This window comes from Rhinolophus ferrumequinum, chromosome 8, assembly GCF_004115265.2.
Source record: "Rhinolophus ferrumequinum isolate MPI-CBG mRhiFer1 chromosome 8, mRhiFer1_v1.p, whole genome shotgun sequence".
NCBI classification, from domain to species: Eukaryota; Metazoa; Chordata; class Mammalia; order Chiroptera; family Rhinolophidae; genus Rhinolophus; species Rhinolophus ferrumequinum.
The window spans coordinates 47,285,019-47,312,085 of record NC_046291.1 but is presented as its reverse complement, the minus strand read 5'-3'; the positions used below and the strand labels follow the sequence as shown (position 1 = coordinate 47,312,085).

At 33.9% G+C, this 27,067-nt stretch overlaps 1 protein-coding gene across 1 annotated transcript in view; it reads right to left on the bottom strand.

The window, feature by feature from the left end:
• Positions 1-27,067, bottom strand: part of TTN (titin) — a 271,719-nt gene that overhangs the window by 108,313 nt on the left and 136,339 nt on the right. The window contains exons 151-187 of the mRNA XM_033112268.1: positions 26,607-26,687; positions 25,764-25,841; positions 19,755-19,838; positions 19,561-19,644; positions 19,363-19,446; positions 19,196-19,279; positions 18,902-18,988; positions 18,656-18,739; positions 18,457-18,540; positions 18,255-18,341; positions 18,056-18,139; positions 17,827-17,910; positions 17,632-17,715; positions 17,438-17,521; positions 17,243-17,326; positions 16,852-16,935; positions 16,658-16,741; positions 16,462-16,545; positions 16,295-16,378; positions 16,077-16,160; positions 15,858-15,941; positions 15,644-15,727; positions 15,433-15,510; positions 14,960-15,043; positions 14,397-14,483; positions 14,043-14,120; positions 10,411-10,521; positions 9,053-9,121; positions 6,740-6,820; positions 5,720-5,794; positions 5,002-5,094; positions 4,502-4,558; positions 4,090-4,179; positions 2,263-2,313; positions 1,093-1,494; positions 641-919; positions 116-391 (exon numbers count right to left, since the gene is read on the bottom strand). Of these exons, the coding sequence (XP_032968159.1) occupies positions 116-391; positions 641-919; positions 1,093-1,494; positions 2,263-2,313; positions 4,090-4,179; positions 4,502-4,558; positions 5,002-5,094; positions 5,720-5,794; positions 6,740-6,820; positions 9,053-9,121; positions 10,411-10,521; positions 14,043-14,120; positions 14,397-14,483; positions 14,960-15,043; positions 15,433-15,510; positions 15,644-15,727; positions 15,858-15,941; positions 16,077-16,160; positions 16,295-16,378; positions 16,462-16,545; positions 16,658-16,741; positions 16,852-16,935; positions 17,243-17,326; positions 17,438-17,521; positions 17,632-17,715; positions 17,827-17,910; positions 18,056-18,139; positions 18,255-18,341; positions 18,457-18,540; positions 18,656-18,739; positions 18,902-18,988; positions 19,196-19,279; positions 19,363-19,446; positions 19,561-19,644; positions 19,755-19,838; positions 25,764-25,841; positions 26,607-26,687 (3,756 nt within the window). The remainder of the gene's footprint in view (positions 1-115; positions 392-640; positions 920-1,092; positions 1,495-2,262; positions 2,314-4,089; positions 4,180-4,501; positions 4,559-5,001; positions 5,095-5,719; positions 5,795-6,739; positions 6,821-9,052; positions 9,122-10,410; positions 10,522-14,042; positions 14,121-14,396; positions 14,484-14,959; positions 15,044-15,432; positions 15,511-15,643; positions 15,728-15,857; positions 15,942-16,076; positions 16,161-16,294; positions 16,379-16,461; positions 16,546-16,657; positions 16,742-16,851; positions 16,936-17,242; positions 17,327-17,437; positions 17,522-17,631; positions 17,716-17,826; positions 17,911-18,055; positions 18,140-18,254; positions 18,342-18,456; positions 18,541-18,655; positions 18,740-18,901; positions 18,989-19,195; positions 19,280-19,362; positions 19,447-19,560; positions 19,645-19,754; positions 19,839-25,763; positions 25,842-26,606; positions 26,688-27,067) is intronic.

Genomic DNA, 27,067 nt, shown 5'->3' with positions numbered 1-27,067 from the left:
TAACAGTGCTTTGCTTTCATGTGTTGTTTTTTTTTTTTTTTTTTTGGTTATTTTTTTTTTTGCCTTATGTATGCACAAAACTTATCTTTTAGAATAAAAGGTAAAATTTTTATACCTCCAAGTGTCAGCTTTGCAGGGTATCTTTTCCCTTCAATTTCCACTGCATATTCATCAATATCTTCTGGCACAGCATTCTTAATTTTGAGAAATAGCTGATTTCCTTCTTTTACTATCTCAGTCTTGTCATTTGGTTCCAAGGGGATTTCATCATATCCTTTGAACCACTTAATGTTTGGAGTATCCCTTGCTATATGACAGGTGAAAACAGCTGTCCCCTTGGGTTTCACATGTTGATCTCGTAAGGGTTTCACCAGCCAGTCTCTAATGACTTCTGTATGAAAGTGAGGTCAGAAAAACAATTATGACCCGAACAGTCAATATAAGTAACTCCCTTAGTCCATTTCAGAAATAGAAAAAATTCTAAAAACTGGACATAATTAATCTGCTATGAGATATTGATATTCAGCCTCTCAGATAAGGCACTAGACTGCCGATATTCTTATACTGGGAGATAAAATTCTCTCCCCCATGTTCTTAGTACAATAATAAGCAGAACAAAATATTCCAGCAAAGTACTAACCTACTACTTTTACACAGGATGAACACTCCAGGTTGTTGGCGTTTTCCACAGTAACTGTGTATGTTCCTGCGTCGAAGTCGTCTGTGTCGTTGATGGTGAGGGCGCGCATCAAGCCAATAACCCCAGGCACAATTTTGCCAGGTTTCTCCACCACAATCTTCCCATCCTTCCTCCAGACCACATCACGCTCTTTGTTTAACTCACAACTCAGGTACAATGGCTGTCCTTTGATCACCGTGACTTCCTCTTCAAGTGTTTTTACAAAACGCACAGGAAGTTCTGTGAAGAATTTTAGTATTAAAAATCTGCAAACACTTTTCAACACATACAATATTTTCAATGAAATAAGACTGAGAAATATGAAGTTTTGTCTAAAATTACAATAAAAATTACTCCTGAGGTTTATTGCATTCAAGTTGAATATGGACCATCTTCAGAAGCCTGGAAATTACCTTCTACAATCAGTTTAGCCGTGGAGGTCTTTTCTTTATTTCCCAAACGTAAAACACAGGTATATTCTCCAGCGTCAGAAAGTTGAACATCAATGATATGCAGCTTTCTGTCTTTACCATCTGCGATGAATCTGTGCTTTGGGCTCTCGCGGATATTGCTACCATCTTTCATCCAGCTGGTAATTGCAGTAGAGGGGGATACTAAGCATTCAAAGATTGCAGAAGAGCCAACTGACTCTGCTTCAGTCAAGACGATGTCTTTGATTTCTTTCACAAACTTCAGTGGCACAGCCTTTAGCTGGTAGGTGAATGGGGCTTCATCAGGAGGTTTCTCCCCACCACTTCCTGGTCTTAACTTTTTCCTTTCAGCTTCGATCGGTGAAGGAGTCTTTTTAGCTACACCTAATTCAAAAGAAATTAAAAGTTGATTGGCATTGCCAGAAAGGTCAGAAAGTGCATACTTGGTTGCAGGATAAAACCAGTGATAGAGCAACCAGAAGACAAGAACAGAAAATGAAACACCAGGCAATTGAAGGGTCAATTGAAGTTATACTGCCTTCTTCCAGACAGGAATATGAGGTGGCATAAGGAATCCATGAATAATAAGTGCTCTTCATTTTCTCAAGTTTTTAAATCCAAATATAAAATGTCCTGATTAATGTCTAATTATTTTATCTGTCATGAATAAATATCATATATATGAAGAATGAAGCTAAAATCTTATAGGATTCATTATGTTAATATACAGAGGGTGCCAAAAAATGTATACACATTTTAAGAAAAAAAAACTGTATTAAAATTGTAATACTCAATACATACTGGTAACAAAAGATGCATATAAGTCACGTTTGACTTCTGCAATTATAAGAGGTACTCAAAGTGTCCAGACACTTCTGATTATGGCAAACTACTTCTTGAGCAATGTTGACCAAAGTGTTAACATCTCTTAAAATATGTACACATTTTTTGGCATATATATCTCTCTTGAATAATATTAAAGGTGTATTACTTGAAATATCAGAAGACATACTACTTTTAGCAGAATTAATTAGGAATAGAGAAGATTGTTACACATTTTGAATTTTTCCCTCTTAAATGTGAAGTTACCTTTGAAGGTAAAGTTTCCCATAGCGAATGGTTACTATTGACATACAGGGGAAGGAATCTTACCTTTGATGGGACCTTTCGGCTTGGCAGCCTCCTCTTTAGGAGCTTTAGCTTCTGAAAAAAAAAGAAAACAGCATTTAAACAACTTTTAGACTTATTTCATACTTAGTAAAGCATGCGAGGCGAGTCATGTTATTTATTGTTAAGCATTGAAAAATTGGTTTTTTATTTATATGATTTCTGTGGAGAATGTATATTTCTAATAAATATTTTTGATATTTTAAAGAAGGCATATTCTGAGAATGATGGGATGAAGCTAACGTGCCAACATATTTAGGATTAAAACATATTTTCAACAAGTGCCTTAATTATTCTCCCATTTCTGGAAGGCACACTCTTTTTGTCTTGTGAGGAAGAGTTTTACTCTTGCCTGGCTATGCAAAATATTTTATATGTTTATGGATGTGTTGGCTACGTCAACCAAGGAAGTAAGTTTTTATCAACAAGGAATTAGTGTAAGCAAAAGGAAAAAGGCCCAGAAGTTACCAAAAACCTTTCTTTGTAAAATTGGGCAGACAAATCCAGGCAAGACTATGGAAAAAGAAAAGGCCTATGTGTTACGTATATATGGATTCCTTTGAAAATTTCCCTTAATTAGACAATGAACTAAAGTAGAAGCAAGGCAGTGCCTACACTTAGAGCTTAATTCAACTGTTAATGCAGGGGCAGTATAAACTGTAGAACCAGTTTTCTAGCTTCAACCCCTGGGGATGAGAGAAAAGCTTTATTTTTACACATGAATTAGCTCAATGGGAGTTATCATCCTTTTCTGAACTAATAAAAGGTATCACATAGAAATGATAAAAGTTTAAAAGTAAGAATAATGCCCACGCCATAATATCAGTGACGAACTATATTAACATAAATATTAAAATTACACTATAGCCAAAGAATATAATATATTGTCTCATGTCATTAAACACAATAAAAAGCCAAATATTTCTAAAGGTCCTGATGTACCAGGGACTGTGCTAAGTGTTTCACAGATATTTAACACTCACAATAATCCTACGGGGCAGATATAATTATTATTCTGATTTTACAGACTAGGACATTAAAATTTGAAGAGATTAAGTAACTATCCAAGGATCTAATAGTTACGACGTGTATTTATCAATGATGAATACACATCAAACCATTTTTGGTTTTGAGATTATCATCTAAGTGGTGAACTACAAACAGCACCTTAAGTTTATACCTAAGATTGTTATACCACTTAGTACATTTAAGAAAATTATTATTGATCTAAATTCTTATACAGATTTAAAAGCTGAACTATGCAGTCTTTGTTTTTTATTGTGGTAAAATACACCTAACATAAAATTTACTATTTTAATGATTTTAGGATGCAATTCAGTTGCATTAAGTACATTCACAATGTTATACAACCATTAACACTATCCATTTCCAGAACTGTTACATTATCCCAATACGCAGTCTTATCAAAATATGAAAAATGAGTCCTACAGGGCACATGGGAAATCTGAAGCTCTGTGGGATTCCTGTACACACATCCTGAGAGAGTGTCAGTCTGTCTCCTTAGGTTTCATCAGCGTTGAACACATTCATTACTTAATATCAAAAGCATATCAAGAAATAGTGCATCACAGGAGTGTACACTCCAATCAAAACACAATATTCACTCATTGGGTGAGAGATTAGGTTGGTAAAGGATACCAGATGGAGAAAATTTAATCAAGAATTTATAAACGCCCACAGTCGAAATGATACCTAGTTTCAACATATGAGGAGTTGAATTTTATTCAAGTATGAATACTTTTATTAAGCCATCAAAACAAACAAGCAAAAAGAACACTTCAGAATAAATACCTGCTTTCTTTCCGACTACTGGTACTGTCACAGGGGCAGCGATGGGGGTTGGAGCAGGCTCCACAGCAGGTGGTTTGATTGTTTTCACTTCTGCAGAGAATTCCATTGAATTAATGTATATATTTGTCATTTCCTAGAACCTAGTTTGGTGGCCTATTTGCCTCTTCTGATGTAATTTTAAAACCTTCAAATAACTAGTTCTTCAGAGACTAATATATTCTAACTATAATATAACCTATATATAATATAATAATATATTCTAATATATTTAATGTTACATTAAATAAAATACAACAATATATTAGGACATTAGAAATTATTTGCTACATACTGACTTTTTCTTATAAACTGTACATTATTTGTGCAAAGCATGAAGGAATACACTGTTGACATTGAGCATAAGCTTACTTACCTGGTTCAGGCTTTGGTTTTGGTCCAGGAAGAGGTATTGCTGGCTTTATTTCAGGCACTAAAATAATCACAGTAATAAGGAGGTTATTACAGTATTTTTGAAGTTTTCCACAAAGTCAAACCAAAATTGGGCATACTTAATATACCTTGGGAGATATTAGAATGCATACAAATATAGCTATCAAATCAAGTATTTGATCTAGTTTATTTGCATTTTCAACAAAATATTCAGAAAATATAGTAAAGCAATTATATTGGTTTTGATGTTATTCATCTCACTGACCATCAATACATGTTTTTCCTAGTGTTTAAAACTTAATAATTTATTTAACAAATTGGTGGTCATTAGCCAATGATTATTGCACATGAGCGTGAAATGGTAAAGAAAATTAAGCTGACGAGATTAAGGTCATGTGTTCAACTTTTAATGCCTGTGTAATGATATTTTAAATGATGTATATTTGCATGAGACAACCTAGAAAGTGCCGGTTAAGTTTGTACCTTTTTCTGGTTCAGGAATTTTCTTTTCCCTTTTTGTAACAGTAGCTGGAGGTGCTTCAACTTCTTCAACAGCTTTTGGAGGTGGTTCTGGTACTTTAAGATAATAAGATTATTTTCTAGTGTTACTTTAAGATTTGAATATTTAGAAAATAACTGATATAAAATAATTAGATCAAACAATTTATTTTTAAAAGCTCAATTGATAGCTTTAAAAACACCCCCTATATTCTATCAGCTAATTTCTATTTCTCTTCTTGACTCTGCCTTAATTTATTTTTCTTTTCCTTATTCCCTCTACTTCTCCCCTAACCTCATTAGCTTTTCCTTTCTAAATTACTTTCATAATAGTTCCTAATAAATAAACCCTTTGATAATAGGCTAATGACAAAAATCAACACAATTAAAAGCACCCAAATTGTATGAAACATTTGCTGACACCATCCCAAGAAGTTATTCTGCAGCCAACTTGATTATTTCACAATCATTTCTACCAAAAGAACTTAAATGGCAAAGTAATAATAATAAAGAGCAGGGAGATACATGAATGGATTTGAGAATTACTATGAAAGCATTTCAACAGAAAGTAGACAATGGAAAACACAGATGAAATATGAAGCTATGTTTATATTTAACTCCACTTATGTTTACAAGATAAACCTTTTGTTAAGTGTCCATTTTGTTAAAAGATAATTTCACAAATTGTTACTGAGATTCCTACCTGTAGGTTTTTTAATTTTTTCTACTTTTTTAGGTTCTACTTTAGGTTCTTCTTCTTCAGATCTCTTTCTTAAAACTTAAAAGACAAAAACGTTTATATGTAAACCAAGACAAACAAATGAAGATGTTGCATATACTTGACAAACACAAATAATGTACAAAGAGAAGAAAATGAGAAACATGCGACCTAGTGCACTGGGAAATTAGCATTTATACTAAAAATGTTTCTTTTTAAAATTTATTCTAAGACTGTTAATTTAAAATAGCACTCGAATCACTTTTTATCTATATACATAGTCTATTCAAAGACAAGTATGTGGCAGTAATGACCCAAACACAAAATGAGTAATTTGAATAGCAACAAGTTCTAATCGTAATTCATGTTGTGATTTAATGAGCAGTATTTCAATAAGTATAAAGTTTACTGAAATGGACATATCTAAAGAAATGTGACCTAGAGATCAGTAATTGAATGTGAAGACAAAGTCAGAACTTGATTCTTCACTTGAATATCTTGTTCTAATTCTTTAATAGCTTATAAGCAGAAAGATAAAATCTTATTTATCTTATCTAGATAACCCAGATAAAATACTAAAAAGAAATGTTCAGTTTTTTTAAAAAATGTTATTTGTTAGTTATGATGATGCTGTGTCGTAGTTTAAAACTGAATACTGAATTTAGGCTTAGTTTGGTGTAATTTAGAGTATTAAACAGGTTTACTTTATTTTACTACATAATTTGATCATGGTAATGATAGCTATTTTCATTGTAATTAGTTTAGAATATTATTGATTTAGTCGTGTCCATTAAGTAAAATTTAAAATACTGTGAACACTTACAAAACTTCTGTCATTTTAAAAAGAATGAAAATGATAACCATATTTTTCAATGCCACAACAAATGAATTTTTATAAATAGGGAATCTAATGAAAAGAAAGCCAAAGGACAGAAATATTTTGTAAGCTTTCAGGTTTATTTTTTGTATACTTAAATCTGATGTAACGGTTGAAAAATACTATACCGCTTTTGAGAACAACTTCTTCCTTTGGTTGAGGTTTAGGTTCAGGCAGTAATTTGCGAACTTTCTTTTCACCTCCAGGCACTTAAAAGAATATGATTTCAAATTTTGAAGTGAATTCATACAAAAACTAAATTTCAACAATAAAATGTCTCTTTTAAATCTAGTTAACTACAGTGCATAAGCAATAATTTTTGTTGCATACAAATATCACAGAACTTAAAAGCAAACAATACACTTCAAGTTATTTCCTCTGCAAAAGTCCATATAACCTTGTGATGAAATTCGATTGCGTTAATTATAGGCAAATATATTCACCTTAAGTGAATGTATAGAAGATGTTGTTCTATATTAACTTTATGAATCTTTCATCAAAGACAGGGTTCTCGACAGTGTCTTTGCCTCAATCTGCAATTGTAGACTGAGGCAAATCTATATCGGTGTCTCCTCTACCACTAATTACATGAAAATGATATTGGTAGGTGTTAATGTCATTATTCAATCTTCTCCACTGACAAGAGAAGAAAGCCAAGGGATCTGGTTTATGACCTTGGTGTTGGGAAAGGGCCATATCTCATTTTCTTAACAGAAGAGCAGTATCCTTTCTTAAGGTCTCCTTTTTGAAATAATACTAACTTAAAATTATGGACCTATAGAATTTGAAGCGTGGCGTCGAAGCTTGTTTTTAATGAATAAGACAATGTTCTTGAATGTAGACTAAAAGGGATGAAAGGAATTTTAAATTAATTCCCTCTTGCATCTTTAGTGAATATCGGTCGTAGTATATACTGTTATGATTTGAGTAGCCTCCTATTACTGCTATAGCCCTCATGGATTTGAATGGAAAAAAAAACACCCAGAAACACTTGGTGATAATTCAGCCATTTTACCTCTCTATTGATGTCAATTAAAATTTAATTTAAACCATTGTTTATTTGTAACGTAATATATTTGTTCACTCATATGCCATCTGAATTTCTTAGATATTTCTATAGAGTTTCCCATTTTGTGCTTTAAACAAGATATTTACAATTCATTAAATAGTATTTTAATGTGATAAAGATAACCTTGCATTACTCTTACTTCAAAATTTCAAAATACGAAAGGTAAATGTGTAAATATTTCATTTTAAATAGTTTTTTCTGTCAAGTGTTTTAAGTAAAATTTCACAAATGTTAATTTTTTTAATCCATTATAAATCGTGCTAGCCTTCAATACTATTTTAGAGGTACCAATATTCTTAAGGTATACTAGTTTCGTTGATCAGACTGGAGAGATGACCACACATCTAGTTAACGTAAATTAGGATGGCATAATATCTTTTATTTATATAATGGGCATAGGGAAATATATCTGTGTATTTGTTTTTCTGTATTATTTTATTTTTAAGATCTTACTGAAAGTTAAGACTCAGGGGCAGAATACACCATTGTAGCTATTATTTTTAAAGTCAATATATTTCATGTCATTTTAATGTTTATGAGTGGCTTTTAATAATTCTTTATTAGTTAATATCTTTAGTAACATTATTTTGTAATCTCCATTTTATAAATCAGGAAATGCATATTCAGATGGGTGATTTTCCAAAATTCCAGAGCAAATCAAGAGCAGATTCAATTTCTGGGTCTGGATGTGTTGATTACTTAAACAGAAATCTGCGGTTACCCACTATATTTACTAGAAAAAATTAAAATTTTATTTTAAATAGATGTTTTCTAGATTTTATGATTCATTTATTTTTCTTTAGGGTCTAAATTTAGGTAGCAAGAAACACTGTTCAAAGATAAATAAATTTTGAAAAGTGACCTGAAGTGATAATCAAATTTCTCTAAAACATAAGATCTGTACACCTGAAAAAATATCTTGGAGTCACTGAGTAGAAAGCTGCAGGAAAGCCATGAGAAAAATCCCTATGAATCATCTTAATACATAGAAAGAGGACATGAATTATTTTTAGTGCTTATAACACTGGCTAAAATACTGTTGTACAGATGAAATTCCAAAGCTTTCTATTACTAGCTTTCAGCACTTTAATCTGAGATTTTTCCTGATATTAATGCAAGAAGACATATGTAGAAGAGACACAAATAAGCAATATCTATCCATATAATGCATGAAATTGATGAGAGACAAAGGAAGCAACACTCATTAACTAGAACCATAAAAGCCACAAAAAAATACAAGAAATGAATGAGACTACTGTGATTATTAAAAAAAAAATTTTCTTTGTTTAAAGAGAACATTCTGTAAGGCAAGAAGAGCAAGGAGTAAGATAAAGGGATACTGCATATGAATGCATTTTCCAGACTGAAATACCTTTCAGAGGTGTAAGCTCCACTTTTTCTGGAACCTCGGGTTTTTCTGGAACTTTCTTCTTTGGAACAGCTTTAAAGAATATGATCTTGCTTTTATTATTTGTACATTTAGACTGAACTGAAGCAAATTATTAAATACCTGCTCCAAGAATCAAAACCAAGCTTTGCTTATAACTGAAAAGCATTAATAACAGCCAAGAACAGCCACCACCAAAGAGCATATAAAAAGCATTGAAACCATGAAAACAGATTGCAGATTTACTTTAAAGTTGAGTAGTAAATTAAAGTCTGACTGAGAAGGAAGATAATTTTTGTTTTTTCCAGGAAAAAGAAACTTTCCTTTGAGTGTAAACTTTACATTATGGGGAATGTATTTAAGTGTGTGTTCTCATGGAGTATCAATTAACACACAGTAGCTGTTTAAGAAGTGCTTAGTTTTTCCATGTCTGACTTAAAACGCTGAGAGTTCCCCCTACTGGCCAGGAGGGTTGTAGAGGAGCAAGAATCACTAGAAGTAAAGTCTAAGTCTCCTAGATTTTGGCTTCGTACACGTGCTCACCTAAGATTATATCTAGATAATTTTAGATCGAGAAATTTCATGACACCACCAATAAAACAACATTTTATTAACATAAAAAAGAATAATGAGCTTTTTCCAGTTTATTTCAGCTTTTAAAGATGTTATTAAAAATTAAGTAATATTGTATCAATTCAAAGAAAAATCTAAATGGGAAAAGAATGAAGGGAAGTTTAACAATAGGAAGAGATGCTGGATATCAAATGTATCCATGAAAGCTTTGGCTATATTGAGGACAACCTCAGAACAATTGGGCTTTAATTAAGTTGCAGAAGAAAAAAAAGTGGGGAAGCTATGACAGGTCATTCATATACTTTCTTTGTATATGAGCACATATCAGCTATTGGATGCCATAATATGTTACTTACAGCATATTTGAAAGCACATGAAATTCCTTAAGAACAACGTTTTGGCTTTTGTATCAATTTGTTACTGTAACATTAAAAATTGCAAAGTTTTCTTGTACATTCCACATGCATGAGATCCCAAAGATATGCACAGCAATCAGGCTGCAAAATCAGAAAACTTTCTCCTCACTTTGCCTAAGAAAGTTAGTTGGACAGATGTCTGGGCTGAAGCTAACAGCGATGCACTTTCTGACATTCGAGGCAGCAGGCATGGCCTGACAAGGCATTCTGAGAGCAGCACAGGTCTCTATGCAATTCAAAAAGCCCGATCATGTCTGAAAGCACACACTTTTAAAAGTAATTCATTTCTTGCAAGCACCATTTTCAGACGACTGGATAGCAGGTTAATAAAACTTTGGAAGTGGCATTTTATACCTTTAAGTTGAAATGCTTTCTCCCTCACGTCTTCCTTAGGTGGAGCGGGAGGAGGAGCTGGGGGCTTTGGTTTGAATTTCGGTTTCTCAACAACCTTCTCAGGTTCAGGTTCTTGAAAGAATATTTCAGGAGTGTTAGTATATGTATATATTACGTAGTATGTGGATATACAGTATATTTAGTAGAAATTTAAATATATATGAAGTAAAAAGTTTGCTTTTTTGGATACATTGTATTAGTGTCCAACATAAAACATAAAAATATCAACATGGTACACAGATGATGAGAAATATAGCCAAGGCACTAATAAAAACAACGAAGGAAGCATCCATGTAAGCCACATCGACATACGATAAAGTACATGGATACATACAAAGTACATGGATACATAAGAATTGAATGTACACTTAAAACACTATCTTACGTACAGATGGAGAGACCTACTATACATGTAGAACAACATAAAACATATATATACATATATATGAAGATGAAGAATGTGGTGATGAAGATGTAAGTCCAATTAATTGAAGATGAAGAATGTGATGATGAAGATGTAAGTCCAAGTAATTGAATACCTTGTACTGGTATTTCTTCTAGCTGTGGTTCAGGTTCAGGTTCTTCAGGCTCAATATACTTTTCAATTTCACGTTCTTTAAAGAATGTTGACAAAGGATGTGAGATTGTAATATAAGGTTCCTCATAAAGACCCACACAAATTTCACATAGATATAAAGATTACAGTCACAAAGATGAAAATATACAATTCATGCAAATTCACTTATATAGAAAAAAGAGATAAGATTTCTATTTTCTTATACTTCAACTTTCAATTAACTACTTTTCAATGTACGTTGATGGCAAATGAGATGACTTTTAAAATTTGATATTGGGTTACCATTTGAGTATCCAATGTAATTCTTCCATTTTTACTTCAGTAAACTGTATCTTTTGGTATTTATAATTACCATTAAGAATAATCAAATTAATGCCTCAAATTCTACTTCAAAAGAAAAATAACTATTTGAAAAATGAAGCAATCAAACATGTGCTGGAATACTTTTGTATATGATATCAAGAAGGAGTGTCACCCTATAAATACTTTTGTATTTCTAACAGAAGTTTTCAAGAGATTTACAAAAAAATTATATTTTAATACATATACCTTCAATAGGGGGAGTCACTTTTCTACCAATGGTTATGAATGCTTTTTCTTCATATATTATTTCCTCAGGAGACTCTTCAACTTAAAAAACACAGTATTTTATTTTAGACTATATTTGTAATAGAATACTGCAACTGCTAAATTGCAACCTATCAACTTAGTTACCCTCTAGAACATATTCTTTAAATGACCCCAAAATATCAATAACTTTACTTCTTAAGACAGACAGGAGATAAATACATAAGACCCATTTATAACTAGAGCAAGATGATGAAGATGACTGTCATCTGTCCAAGATTTATAGAGCAGCCATGTACCTTGGACAGGTGGAGCTTCTGGCTCTTCAGGGAGAGGAGTGGACACTTTCTTTTCTGGGATGACTTCTTTGGGCACTTCAGGCACTTTAAAGATATTGATTTTTGTTTACTATTAAGAATTTAGAAGATGTGCAAGATTCTGCGAAGAACAGGCAAAGAATACAGAGGGAAGAACTTCATCTTACAAGACTTCGTGGGGAAAATGGTTTTGGAGCATGGCACCCTTTTGGACGTCTGAATTTTATAAGTGAGTCTTCTCAGCCTTTTTCATTTGCTTCTCTTCTTCTGTGTACCCTTAAATGTAGGTGTTCTCCACTGGCCTAACTTTGATGCATTTAATAATTGGCTCCACATTCTTTGAACAATCACTTGGGTACTCTGAACTCTTATTTCCATGGGGATACTTCTAGATCTACATCACCAGCCCTGATCTCTTTCCTAAGCCCCAGATGCATAGTCCCAACTTCCATACTTGAAAAGTGAAAAATATATTCACTATCTCTATCTTCTTTCTAATACCAGTTCAGGGACCCAATGAACCATCCCCAAAGCCATCTAGCTTCAACCCTTACAATCATCTGGGGCTCCATTTCCCCAACTGCTTTGATAATAAACTCAATTTCTATCTCCCTCAAATCCAGTCTCCTTTTTCCACTTCTAGCATCACTGATCTTGTCTAACTCTTAATGACCTTAAATTACTGCCACGGCTCTTTATTATTATCACCATCTTCCAATAGCTTGGACTGCTGCCAGTTATCTTTCTGAAGCCTAATTCCTATTAATTTATACACCTGCGTCAAAACCTTTGAAGCTTCCTATTGCCTAAGAACAAAGTACACGCTGTATGCTGACATTCAGAGAACTCCAAAATATGACCTTCCCTGTATATTCACACTTATCTTTCAAGATACCCCACGACTGATCCATGCTCTAAGTTTACAAGCTTATTTGACAGTCTATGACCTTCCTAGACTCTTCTACCTCTGTGGCTTCTGATATAATATTCCTTTTGCCTAGAATATCATTTCCTCAATTGCTAAATGTAAAAATCCATCAAAACTTAAAATTATACTTCTTTCACACAACTTTCCCTAATGCCCCTGTCTAAAATTGATCTTTCGATGTTCTGTGGTTCTGTAGCCCTTTATACTCACTTTGTAGGTGTGATCACTTTCTGTCTCTATTAGAGTTATGCTGTACTTTCTTTCTTCTCATCAGTCTTAAATTGCTTGAAGACAGGATCAGATCTTATCTTTCCTAATACAGTGTCTTGTTAATGGTAAACATTCAACAAAATATACTGAATTCAGCTATTTTACAAATTGAGTGAGAGGGCATCCTTTTCTACCGCATGTGAACATGTCATGGCACATCTGAATCTCATTCATTTTTTCCTTCTGCTTGTTGGTCTCATTTTCTCTCTTTGTCTGAATTATTTTCCTCTTTTTACTGTTAAATGTGGTTTTGAATAAACTTATACTTCAGTATTTTTTCCTAAGAACTATTATTAAAATGCTCAGATAGTGTTCAGAGAAATACATATATATTTTTTTTCCATAGTAGTACCTTTTTCTGGCAGGACTTCTGGTTTTTTGGTAACAGGCACAGGTTCTTTCTTTACTGGAACAAGTTTCTTGGGCACCTCAGGCACTTTGAAGATATTAGTTTTATTTTAAAAAGAGTATTTAAAAACATTTAAAAGTGATAAGAATAAACAACCTACAATTAATGGAGTAGCATTAAAATTAATTGAAACAAAATAAGGACATTTTTTGTTCCTAGTTATGCAATAATGAAGACAACTTATTGGATTCCACTTTAAGATGAGAATACTTTTTAAAAAAATTATGATGTCAAGGATGACATGAATACCTTTAGCTGCGGGTGTTTCTGGCTTCTTAACAGTTGGGACTTTCTTCGGTGGGACAACTTTCTTTGCCATCTCTGGTACTTTAAAGATATTAGTAGCATTTAATAATATACGGTTATACGAGCAATATAGACATATTAATTTGACAAGTCTGTTCAACACTATAACATATAAATAACAGTTAAACACAATACAACACAATACATAATAAGGGAAGTGTCATATTTTAGACAGCACACAAAAATGAAGTAAATATTGATTTACTTTACTATAAGTACCTTTAGGAGGTGGAGCTTCTGGTTTTTTGATGATAGGAACTTTCTTCTCTGGAACAATCTTTTTGGGCTCTTCAGGTACTTGAAAGATAGGAATTTCTTTTAGAATCAGATCATTACAATGGAAAGTTTAATACTAATGAATCAATTAAAAAAATCGCATTGATTTCTTTGTTATGCATATTGCAAAATTCTGGAGGACCAAAGTTTTATGTGTGCAAATGACTTTTGTTCTTGACAATTAAGTCAAATTTCAAGTAGAAAGATAAGAGACTGACATTTTATCTTAGAGAAGATACATCATAGACATAAAAATCAAATGATGTACTTTCCCATTTAGTGGGTCCTGTCTTGTACCTGCTGGTGGGGCTTCTGGTTCTTCCTCTTCCACAACAGGAACTGGCGCTTCCTCTTCAGGAACAATTTCCTTGGGTTCTTCATATACTTTAAAGATATAGTTAATTTTAATTCAATGTATAGAACAATATTTTAAAATGCACAAAACATTAAACACAATAAATAATAATCTTGGTTTCTTCCCTTGTTTCAACGAATGTCTTCTCTTATTTTTGCTAAGATGAAATCTTTCTTAGTTTGCACTGATTTCTGTTTCTGTTGATTTAAATGCTTGGAAAGCCTTTTGGTGTTTAATATCTTCCAAAGCCATTAGTTCTCCCCTCCTACTTTCTGTGTACATCAGAGAGCTTTGCTGAATACAGCTTACGGTGCCCTATGTGGATGCCACTGACCCAAAATAGATTTGAGATTGGAGCTAATTAAGAACGATGAAGACAAGTAATTAAAGGACAGAAAATGACCAAGAAATACTGCAATTAGGAAAAAACAAACAAAAAATGAGGAACAAGACTTAAATTAGAAATTGTGACAAGTGGGAAACTCATTTATGATCTTACATATACCTTCTGGAGGAGGAGACACCACTTTCTCAGGAACAGGAACAGCTGGTTTCTCTTCTAAGACAGGTTTCTTTGGCACCTCTGGCACTTTAAAGATATTAGTTAGTTTTACTTCTGGGTAGTTGAAAGGACATGAAATTTATACCACATCTAGTTCAAATAACCTAAGATCCAAGAACAAAATTCACCATAAGGCCAATGACCTGTTCTTGGATCCACACAGTAGGGAGGAAAATAAGGCCTCTTAATATCAAATCCACATCAGTAAACTCTTGCACTGCTCATAGTAGATGCATTAGTTTTTTTTTTTTAATCAAGAATGTTAATTAAAACATTTAAACCCTAAACATATAGAATACCAGGTTTTAAGAGTGGTGAATATAAGAGGTTTGACAAACAAAAGGGTTTCCTATAATACTTGACTTTTGAGACTGAGATTGTGCACTTTTCTGCAGCATCTCATTAGTGACATATACCTTTAGCTGGTGGGACTTCTGGCTTTTTGGGAACAGAGACTTTCTTTTCTGGAACAACTTCTTTTGGAACTTCAGGCACTTTAAAGATATTAGTATTTTAACATTATGAAGAATCGATAGTCAACATTCATCACATTTACATAGAACAAAACACTTTTTAAGACTTGGAGGCTGTATCCACCTCCATCAGATGGTGGACAGCGACATGTACCTTTAGCAGGTGGGACTTCTGGTTTCTTGGGAACCACTAGAGGCACTTTCTTTTCAGGAACAACTTCTTTGGGCACCTTGGGCACTTTAAAAGATATTAGTAGTTTTTAGCTCATAGTTTCAATGACATACGGAAATCATTAAGTAGAACAGTGGAACATAACATTTTAAAGACAGACATTTTTCTGTAGGAAGTTAGTGGCAGTGAAAAATACCTTTCACTGGTGGTGGTTCAGGTTTTTTAGCAATGGTCGCTGGTGGTTTCTTTTCTGGGACAGGTTTCTTAGGTGGCACAGTCACTAAAGATATTAGAATTTATGTTTTAGAATCAGTGAAGATGAATGACAAACAAGACAAATTCTCACAATGTCCAGAGTTTTCAGGGCAAGAAGGGTGAAGTATTGGCCAAGGCAACTGAAAACCTGGCCAAGTACCTTTTGGAGGGGCTGCGGGCTCTGGTTCTTCCACAACTTCAGGTGGAAGCTCTTCCAGGACAGTTTCTTCAGGCTCCTCATACACTTTAAAGACACAAACTCATTTCAACGCTAGAATTGACTAAAGTATGTGAAATATTTTTGCAAAAAGATGTTTACAACAGAAAGAAGAGAGTTTTTCTTTTTAAAAATACTAGTTCAGATAGTTTCAGTATTACCTTCAGGAGGAGGACTTTCTGGTTTGGGAGGTATAGCTTCAGGCACCTTCTTTTCTGGGATAGCTGCCTTTGGCACCTCGGGTGCTTTAAAGATATTAGTATTTTCATGATTAGACAGAGTAAAGACAAACAAACAGTATCAACGACAGTGACATGGGAGTGACTACCTTTGGCTGGCGGGACTTCAGGCTTTTTAGGAGGTGCCACAGTCATTTTCTTTTCAGGGACAACTTCTTTGGGAGGTTCAGGTACTTAAAAGATATTAGTAAAATTACATTTAGGATTTAGGAGGCCACTGGAAGAAAATCTTTTCAAGAGTAGAAGAGTTATTATCTTATTAAGTCTAAGATGAATGACAAATACCTGTAACAGGTGGGACTTCCGGTTTTTTAGGGGGGACCACTGGTGCTTTCTTTTCAGGGACAATTTCGTGAGGAACTTCAGGCACTTAAAAGATATTAGTAATTTTACACTTAGGTTAACGAGATCAATGGACCAAAATCATTTCCAAGAACAGAAGCTTATGTCTTGTTAAGCCTAGGATCTGTGACAAATACCTTTAACAGGTGGGACTTCTGGCTTTTTAGGAGGGACCACACGCACTTTCTTTTCAGGGACAACTTCTTTGGGAGCCTCTGGCACTTAAAAGATATTAGTAAAATTATATTTAGAAATTATGAAGACCACTGGAACAAAATATTTCAAGAGCAGAGGAGGTATGCCTCATTAAAACCTACAATCAGTGACAAATACCTTTAACAGGTGGGACCTCTGGCTTTTTAGGAGGTGCCACAAGCACTTTCTTTTCAGGGACAACTTCTTTGGGAGGTTCAGGCACTTAAAAGATATTAGTAAAATTACCTTTAGTAGTTACGAAACTGCTAGAACAAAATACTTTCAAGAGCAGAAAAATTATATCTTCTTAAATCTAAGGTGATCGACAAGTACCTTTAACAGGTGGGACTTCTGGCTTTTTAGGAGGTACCACAGGCACTTTCTTTTCAGGGACAACTTCTTCGGGAGCCTCGGGCACTTAAAAGATATTAGTAAAATTACATTTGGAGTTAGGAGACCACTGGAACAAAATATTTTCAAGAAGCAGAAGAGTTACATCTTTTTAAGTGTAAGGTGAGTGACAAATACCTATAACAGGTGGGACTTGTGGCTTTTTAGGAGGCTCCACCGGTGCTTTCTTTTCGGGGACAATTTCTTGAGGAACTTCAGGCACTTAAAAGATATTAGTAATTTTACACTTAGGTTAACGAGATCAATGGACTAAAAATATTTCCAAGAGCAGAAGCTTATGTCTTCTTGAGCCTAGGATCTGTGACAAATACCTGTAACAGGTGGGACTTCTGGCTTTTTAGGAGGGACCACACGCACTTTCTTTTCAGGGACAACTTCTTTGAGAGCCTCAGGCACTTAAAAGATATTAGTAAAATTACCTTTGGTAGTTATGACACTGCTAGAACAAAATATTTTCAAGAACCGAAGAGTTATATCTTGTTAAGTCTAATGTGAGTGAGAAGTACCTGTAACAGGTGGGACTTCTGTTTTTTTAGGAGTCTCTATTGATACTTTCTTCAGAAGGACAATTTCTTGAGGAACTTCAGGCACTTAAAAGATATTAGTAGTTTTACACTTAGGTTAATGAGATCAATGGACTAAACATATTTCTAAGAGCAAAGAGGTATTTATTTATTTGTTTGTGTATTTATTTATTTATTTATTCTGTAGAATAAGGACAGGTGTGAAAAATACCTGAAACTGGTGGGGCTTCTGGTTTTTTTGGCAGTGCCCGGGGAACTTTCATTTCTGGAACAACTTCTTGAGCAACTTCAGGCACTTGAAAGATATTAGTAGTTTTATATTTAAGTTAATAAAGAGTGATGGACTTACACTGTTTTCAACAGCAGAGGAGATAGTACTTTTGTAGAATGAGGTCAGGGCTGACATGTACCTGTGACAGGTGGTGGGGCTTCTGGTTTTTTGGGCAGTGCCTTGGGAACTTTCTTTTCTGGGACGACTTCTTCGGGAGCATCAGACACTTGAAAGATATTAGTAGTTTTACAATTAAGTTAATGTAGAGCAATAGACTGAAATTATTCTGAAAAATTGAAGAGCTATTTCTTCTGCAAAACGAAGTCCGGGCTAATATGTACCTGTGACAGGCGGGGTTTCTGGTCTTTTGGTCCGTGCTTTGGGAGTTATCTTTTCTGGGACAACTTCTTGAGCAGCTTCGGGCACTTCAAAGATATTAGTATTTTTAGTATTTATGAATAGTGAAGGCATGTGCTACAATAATTGTGAAGAGTATAAGACAGTATATTTTCTTCTTAACAGAGCTGTGGGAATAAATACCTTTAGCTGGTGGGGCTTCTGGTTTTTTGGGCACAGTCACAGACACTTTCTTTTCAGGGACAACTTCTTTAGGTGCTTGAGGAACTTCGAAGATATTAGTATGGTTTAGTTAGAAACTATAAAGGGGGAATATCGACAACACATTTTACCCAAGCAATACAATCTGTGAGACTGCAGGACACTTCTACTACACATGCTTGTCCCCGCCCCTGAAACGGGTGACCAACAACAGAGAAGGATACATACCTTTAGCAGGTGGAGCTTCTGGCTTTTTAGGAAGAGCCACAGGCACCTTCTTTTCAGGGATGGCTTCCTTCGGTGGCACCTCAGGCACTTAAAAGATATTGGTAATTTGTGTTTAGAAAAGTTGAAAATAATTGATGACCATACCATGTAATCATACACCAAGATATTTTGGATAACTTCTGATTTTTTTCCCTTTAGAATTATATCACCTTTATCCAATGGGGTTCATATGTATGATTTTCTAGCTACAATGGCTGTTATTTTACTCCCTGGTACATATAGCTTTGACATTACCTTCAGGAGGAGGACTTTCCGGTTTGGGAGGTATGGCTTCAGGCGCCTTCTTTTCTGAGACAGCTGATTTTGGCACCTCGGGTACTTTAAAGATATTAGTATTTCGATGGTGAGACAGAGTAAAGACAAACGGACAGAATCAAGCACAACAACATGGGGGTGACTACCTTTGGCTGGTGGGACTTCTGGCTTTTTAGGAGGTGCTACTTGCACTTTCTTTTCAGAGACAACTTCTTTGGAAACCTCTGGCACTTAAAAGATATTAGTAAAATCACATTTAGAAATTACGAAGCCCACTGGAACAAAATATTTTCAAGAGCAGAGCAGTTAATGCCTCATTAAAACCTAAGATCAGTGACAAATACCTTTAACAGGTGGGACTTCTGCCTTTTTAGGAGGCATCACAGGTGCTTTCTTTTCAGGAACAACTTCTTTGGGTGCCTTGGGCACTTAAAAGATATTAGTAAAATTATAATCAAGAGTTATGAGACCGCTGGAACAAAATATCTTCAGGAGTCAATAAATTGTATCTTCTTAAACCTAAATCTATGACAAATACCTGTAACAGGTGGAACTTCGGGTTGTTTAGGAGGCACCACACGCACTTTTTCCTGAGGGACAACCTCTTTGGGAGCTTCAGGCACTTGGAAGATATTAGTAAATTTACACTTGAGTCACAAGGATTGACACAGACAGGAATTACATTTACACATCAAAAGAACTTTCAAGGCCATCTAGCAAGGTAATTCTTTCTATTGGTCTCCCCTATCCCACCTTGAAGGGAGGTCAGGAATGTACCTTTGACAGATACAACTGCAGGCTTTGGGGGAGGATGCATTTTCTTTTCTGGGACAACTTCTTTGGGAGCCTCAGGCACTTTAAAGATATTAATATTTTTACATTTAGGAGTTACAGTAATCAGTACACACAGGAAACACATTTATACAGGAAAAGACATTTTCCCAAATCTCTAAGCTTTCAGCAACATATACCTTCATCATGAGGGCCTTCAGGCTTTTTGTGAGGAACCACACATATTTTCTTTTCAGGGATTTCTTGAGGCACTTCAGGCACTTTAAGAAATTAGTATTTTAACATTTAGTGTTAAGATCACTGGAAACAACCTCATATTTTCAAGACTACAAGAGCTACTGCTTCTAGAGCTTGAAGTCATGGCAACTTGTACCTTTTACTGCTGGAGATTCTCTTTTTTTCGAAGGAACTCTTTGTGCAGGAACAACTTCTTGAGGAGCTTCCGTCACTTTAAAGATATTAGTATTTCACATTTAAGAGTTAAAATGATTAATGGAAACCGTAACCACAATAAGTTAGCAAATGGGATTTTATGGAAGTCTCTTCTCTCCCTGTGTATTCTCTGCTGGTCCCACCAATCAACTAGGTCTAACAGGTTAGTAGGATTCTGGAGAAGAGGATTCACCCTTCTCTAGCACCTAGCAGTCCCCATGACACTGCAGACACTCTGCATTATGTATCTCTAGAGGGAGTACTTTTAATAAGAGGGTTTTCTGTTTTGATACAAATAGGCACAGATACTTTCTGTTGAAAGGGAACTTCCTGTGGCCTGTCAGGTGCTTTAAAGAGATTAGTATGTTTAACAGTTATGAAGAGCACAAGGAAAACATAGTTTTAAGAGCAGAGGACAGATAATCTCTTCTTCAGTATCTGTTCAGAGATGACAGGTACCTTTCATAGGCAGAGGTTCTAGCTCTTCAGGAACATCGTCAGAAACTCGCAAATCAGGAGCAACTTCTTTCACAGCTTCTGGTGCTTTGAAGATATTAGTATCATACTTGGAGGTTAGGGATTCAGTGGAGGCGTTAATCACATTAACTGAACCAAAATGATTTTCACGGCTACAAAGTTGATTCCTTCAAGAATTGGGTGAGGTATAAAGTCTTGAGGATAGGAATCAAGTCTTATTTGAATTTGTTTATTATTCCCCAGTTTACTAATGCCATGCACATAATAGGTATTTAATAAATAAATGAAGGAAGGAATGATAGAATGAATGATACCTTTAGTGGAAGGTGTTTCGATTTTAAGGGGAGCAGCCATGGGGGTTTCCTTTACAGGGACCACTTCTTGAGGTGATTCAGGCACTTGAAAGATATTAATTCATTGTACTTCAGAGTAATGAAGAGCAATGAAGAGTTTCAGTCATAACTCCACCTACAGGAATGCCCCCGACTGGGAGACCTCCCCGCTCCTCAAAACTAATTCTTTGGTAATAGTATGAATATTTGATTACCAGGGACGGTTTTCTTGGTCACCTCCGGCACTATCAATATTAGTAATTGTACTTCTTGGAATGGTAGATGTATAGAAAACTAGATTATGGAAAATTAGCTTCAAGTGAAAAAAGTTGATTTTTAAAAAATAAATAACAATGTACCTTTAGCTATTAGTTTGAAGAGAGCACAACATCTCCTTATATGGATTTGCTTCATTTTGTACCTTTACCTTACGTATGATAAAAAGGTGTTTGTTTTTCAAGTATAGGAGAGAGGAGAACAACCCAAAAATTCTAGACTTAGAAAACAATTTGTCATAGGGTTTGGATATTCTTTAAATTATAGAATATCACGGGTATTGTAAAGAAATTGTTATTCTAAGTGTTTGAAAACTTTCTCATCTTTTGATTTATCTAAAAATATTCAAAATGGAAAAATGTAGGCCTCTTTAAAGACAAAAGACAATGAGAAGAACTAAATATTCAGGGCAGAATTCCAGCTTTAATTGGTTTTCATTTTAACTGCTTTGGTTTTAGAAGGCTCTCAGGTAGAGATGACATAACAGAACAGCTCCACATGAAATGTAATTTTTTTTTCTTTAAGTCATAGCTGTCTGAAAATAGTTCTATGATATTTAATTCTCATGGGAAATGAGTTTGTTCAAATTCATATGCTTGTTCTGGTAGTAAGTTTATTTTAATAGAAAAACACTGCCAATACGTGGTTATATTATATTCTGGAATTTCAACCCCATGGAGGCTCTACAGCCAAGCACCTCTGTCATTTGTAGGCACTGAATTCTACACTAAAGGGGGTGTGTTGAGCCAATTCAAACTAATTTGGGGGATATAAGTGTTATAAGTCATGTAGATTTTTTTTCTAGCTAGTCTGATTTTTATATTTTATGGACAAAGTAATAGCTATTATTTCATATTGAACAATCTGTCTGGGTCACATCTGCACATTATATTTATACATATTTTCCCTGGATTCCTCACAGATGAACTTTATAGCCCAAGCATCTTCCATATATAGGTTAAAGTTTTTTTTCCACCTGTTTTCTCATAAATGACTCAGGAACATACATATACTCAGTCAAGCTTCTGCTTTGGGGGACCCATTTCCCTGAAATTACTTCTTTGGTAGTGTCTGGGGCTTTCAAGATATTAATATTTTTACATGTATTAAGCACAACTATAATCATTAGATAAGAAAGTCGACTTTCTTCTGCCTTGTACCTTTTGGTGATGGTGTTTTTCTTCTAGCAGCAGAAGCTGGTCCCTCTGGAGCACCTTCTTTGGAGACTTTCAACTCTTCAAAGATATTAGTAGGTTTTAATTGAAAAAAGGCAGAGACATGAAGACATGACATATTATGAAAGTTAGGTATATTAACAGAGATTGTAACTTTAAAATTTAATGTTTGTTCTAATAGTTTATCTTTGTACATTCCTGAGCGGGACTTTGTGGGTGGGGCAAGTCATAGATAGTTCCTTGTCTTGGGCACATTAGGTCCTCTAAATACATTAGTATTTTAGCATTAGAGGTTGTGAGAATCTACACAAAACACTAAACTTATTTTACAGACTGAAGAAGAAAGCTTTTCTTATTTAGACTTTAAAAACTAAGAATTATGTCTTTAGCTGGAGGATGCTCTGAAATTTTGGGAACATCCTCAGGTAACCTCAACTGTGGAAAAACTCTTGTTGTATCAGGCTCTTTAAAGATATTAGTAGGTTTACACGTAGAATTTGTACAAACAGTAAATTAAATAACATGCAATTTTTGAGTCTTGAAGGCAAAGATATTCATCCAAGTTTGATGTTGAAATGTACCTTTAGTTGCTGGTGTTTCTTTCTTTTTAGGAATAGTCACATATATATAATCCTCTGGATCAACTTTCTTGGGTGGTTCAGGCACTTAAAAAATATGAGTATGGTTATATTTATAAATGTTGAAGTAAATATTGAGCTATTAATATGAGCCAAAAATAAGTTTTCTTCAGACTGGGTCATCGGTGTATATACCTTTTGCTAGTTTGATTTTTGTCTTTTGAAGATGAGTCACAGGTACTTTTTCTTCTGGGGCTGATTCTTCAGATACTTCATAAACTTTAAAGATATTAGTATTTATTCAATGAGGGTGATTTCAAAATGGATGAAAAACAGTGGTAAGAAAAACATCATACTTAATATACATTCATCACTCAACTCGCCAGTAATACATAGACAAAAATTAGTGACAATAACACATTGGTTAGGAAAAAGCCCCATTCTCATTTTTATGATGTAAGACTCAGCATTTCTTTTATGATCATAATGATAAAATTGAGGAATTCACTGACCAGGGACTATATGATTCTTCTACTTTTTCTGCAGACATATACTGGTAAAATTGTCCTATTGCTCTTAGTTTTTATGGATTTGTTCATAAAGAACAAGGTCAATGTTGAGTTGCACATGGAGAATTCTCCTATATTTGCCCCACTGGAAATTCATGTAAGCCCTTACCCTTTCCAAGAATCTAGTTATCTATATTTTCTAGAAACCATATCTAGTTTATGGCTTCATAGTTTAATATGAATGTGAATACCATTTAAGGATTGGAACCAGAAAATTAATATAAAAAGTATTAAATAGTTAGAAAATAAGGCAAATGAAGAAAATAAAGATTTCTCCAGCTTTTAGAAAGGAGGACTGGATGATAATGATAACCAAACTCAAGTATAGAAAGAGTATTCAAAGCAAGGAGTCATCAAATATTTTTATCTTAACCTAGAATTACAGGGTGACAAAAAAATGCGTTTAAATGGAATTTTTTTATATTAAAGTAAATGGAAGAATATCTTGACTTCTAGAATTTTTACTACTCAGATTATTGAATAATATCCTATTCAGAGTATTTTATTATTCAGATTATTTTACTCTCAAATTATTTAATCATAATTTTGCATGAAAGCCAAAAAACAAACAAACAAAAAAACAACAACAAAATGACTCGAGAATTCTTTTGGGGTTCTAATGGCCTTGCAAATCTAAGGTCATTTGAGCAGCATATGACCAACATATTTCCAAAAATTGCTTTAAAGAGTAAAAAAATAATAATGGTGGAGAATTTTGATTCTTTAAAATATTATTATGAAGTTAGTTACTTCATAGTCTAAGAAAATAAACTGCTTCAAAGGAGAAGACATTTGTACACTTAACAGATTAATAAGACAAAACAACAAATTCAATAAGACAAGTAACTTCAAAAATTGGGCATTGTTATAAGTATAGGACAATTTATTTCTTAAATTGGTAAGGAAATATACTTCGAGGTTAACAGCCACTTATATTATTTAATTTTAGCCAAATATTTTGGCGTGTTAGGGTTTTACAAGATATTAGTATATTTACTTTTAAAAACTGTAAAGACAAACACAAATGAAACTAAAGAGAACCACCAATTTTTCTACACTCACTGTGCATTGTTATGTCTTCAGAAAGAGCTGTAGGTAATTTTTCTTCTTGAATACTTTTCTTAGGCACCTCAGGAACTTTAAAGATATTAGTGTATTAATTGCTATATACGACAATTGTAAGATATTAAGAATATAAAGAAACAAGATACACGGATTTAATCTCACACACATTCACTTTAAATCATGAATAACTAAACAAAGAGCTACTTTCTGTTGTGATCAGAATCAGTCTATACCTTTAGCTGGTGGAATTTCAGGCTTTTTAGGAACAGCTTCATGAATCTTTTCTTCTGGAACAATTTTCTTGGGTACTTCAGGTGCTTTAAAGATATTTGATTGTTTTGCTTTTTAAGAATGTCATAACTGGGTATAAAATATCCAGACAAAAAGGGGCATCTAACAAAGAGAATGTCAAAAAATTCTCGAATTCTAAGTCAACTAAGCATCCATTCACTGCATCTCTTTAAATTGCCTTGACAATGAGTTCTTGATTTGTCCTGTTAGAGACACTCAGCCCTTTGGGTATAACATCATTTTCTATTGCAACTTAGAACGTGTTTATTTGTTTCAGAGCTACTTGACAATGGCTTACCAAGTAAATAATGTATGAAACAGAAGCTGAGGGGTCAATATTTTATAAATATTGCTTAAAAAAAAGACCAATACGAACAATAGCAACTTTAAGACTATGCCTATGTTCCCAGAAGGAAGATTCTGTTATGGAGCTTAAATTGAAGTTTACATCATTCAGTTATATTGTGGCATTGAGAGGAGACCGATCTCTCTCTGTCTTCTCCATTGGAAGTGAATAAAAGGGGGTTTTATATCAGTGGCGAATTGGCAAAGGTAGGTACCTTTAGCTGGAGGAAGTTTGGGCTCTTCAGGAACACGAACTTTTTCTTCTACCACAATTTTCTTGGGTACTTCAGGTACTTTAAAGATAGTAGTAATAATATTTTTACTTTTAAACATTTATAAAGATTTTTAACAAGCATAGTATAAGAGAAATGCAAACACAGAACATAACAATATAAAATACAGACATCACTTTATCAAATATATTACAGTACTTAAAGAGAGTGGAATTTTTTACAATAGATAACACAACAGAAAGCCAGGGGAATTTCCCATGTTAGAACTTGAGAAGAAAAATTAACAAGACACCTTCAGCTGGTGCTATTTCTGCTTGTTTTGGTGGAATAAGTGTTACTTTCTCTGTGATAACGTTCTTAAATGTTTCACTGGTTTTAAAGATGTTAGTATGTATTATTCATTAGATATCATTTTTTAGTTCTATTGTGAAATTCCAGAGGTTTACATACAAAGCAGGGACATTAAACACATAGTTACTATGTATCTATATTTACTAGGTTATTAAAATTAATAATAGGGAAACATGGATTTATCAATAAGAACATTAGTGGATATGTACTCAAATAGTACCAAAAAAGAAACGCGGATTCACTATTCGGTTAATAGAGACATTTGCTTTGAGTATTTTAGGTATAACAACAGTGAATTTGTTTTTTGGTAGAACTTCCTTTGGACCCTCAGCCACTTTATAGATATTAGTTTGTTTTAGAAATTCCAAAAACACAAAACACAGAACAAAAACATCAAGTAGAATGCAAACTTGTAAAACAACCAAGGTGTTACTGTATGTACAATGAGGAAAGTAACTTTTGCCAATAAAATACCTTTAGCTGGTGGCTCTTTTCGAGGAACAACTTTAAAGGGTGGTTTTTTTGGAGGGATGATTTTCTCAGATATCTCAGGCCCTTCGAAGATATTAGTGTGTTGGGTTAGAATAAACTCTTGAGGTATTGTGGAACATTACTATTAAAGTTAGTACAGTGAGGGATCTAAAATGCTTTATCTGTTTATATTTTTTGAATTTAGACCACACCTACTTCCAACAAAGACTTGATTTTGCAATATTTCACCTATGTTGTATATTCACTATGTATACTAAGTGTGCGCACACCCACATTCCTTCATATTACATACACATTATTACTTTACACAAGAAATGGAGTGGTATTAGAAAGAATTATTTGTGTTATGTCTTATCCTCAGAATATACTAGAATGCAGGTGGTATTACCAACATTTCATTTATTTCATGTTATTTCTCTAATGAAAATATCATAAATAGTGGA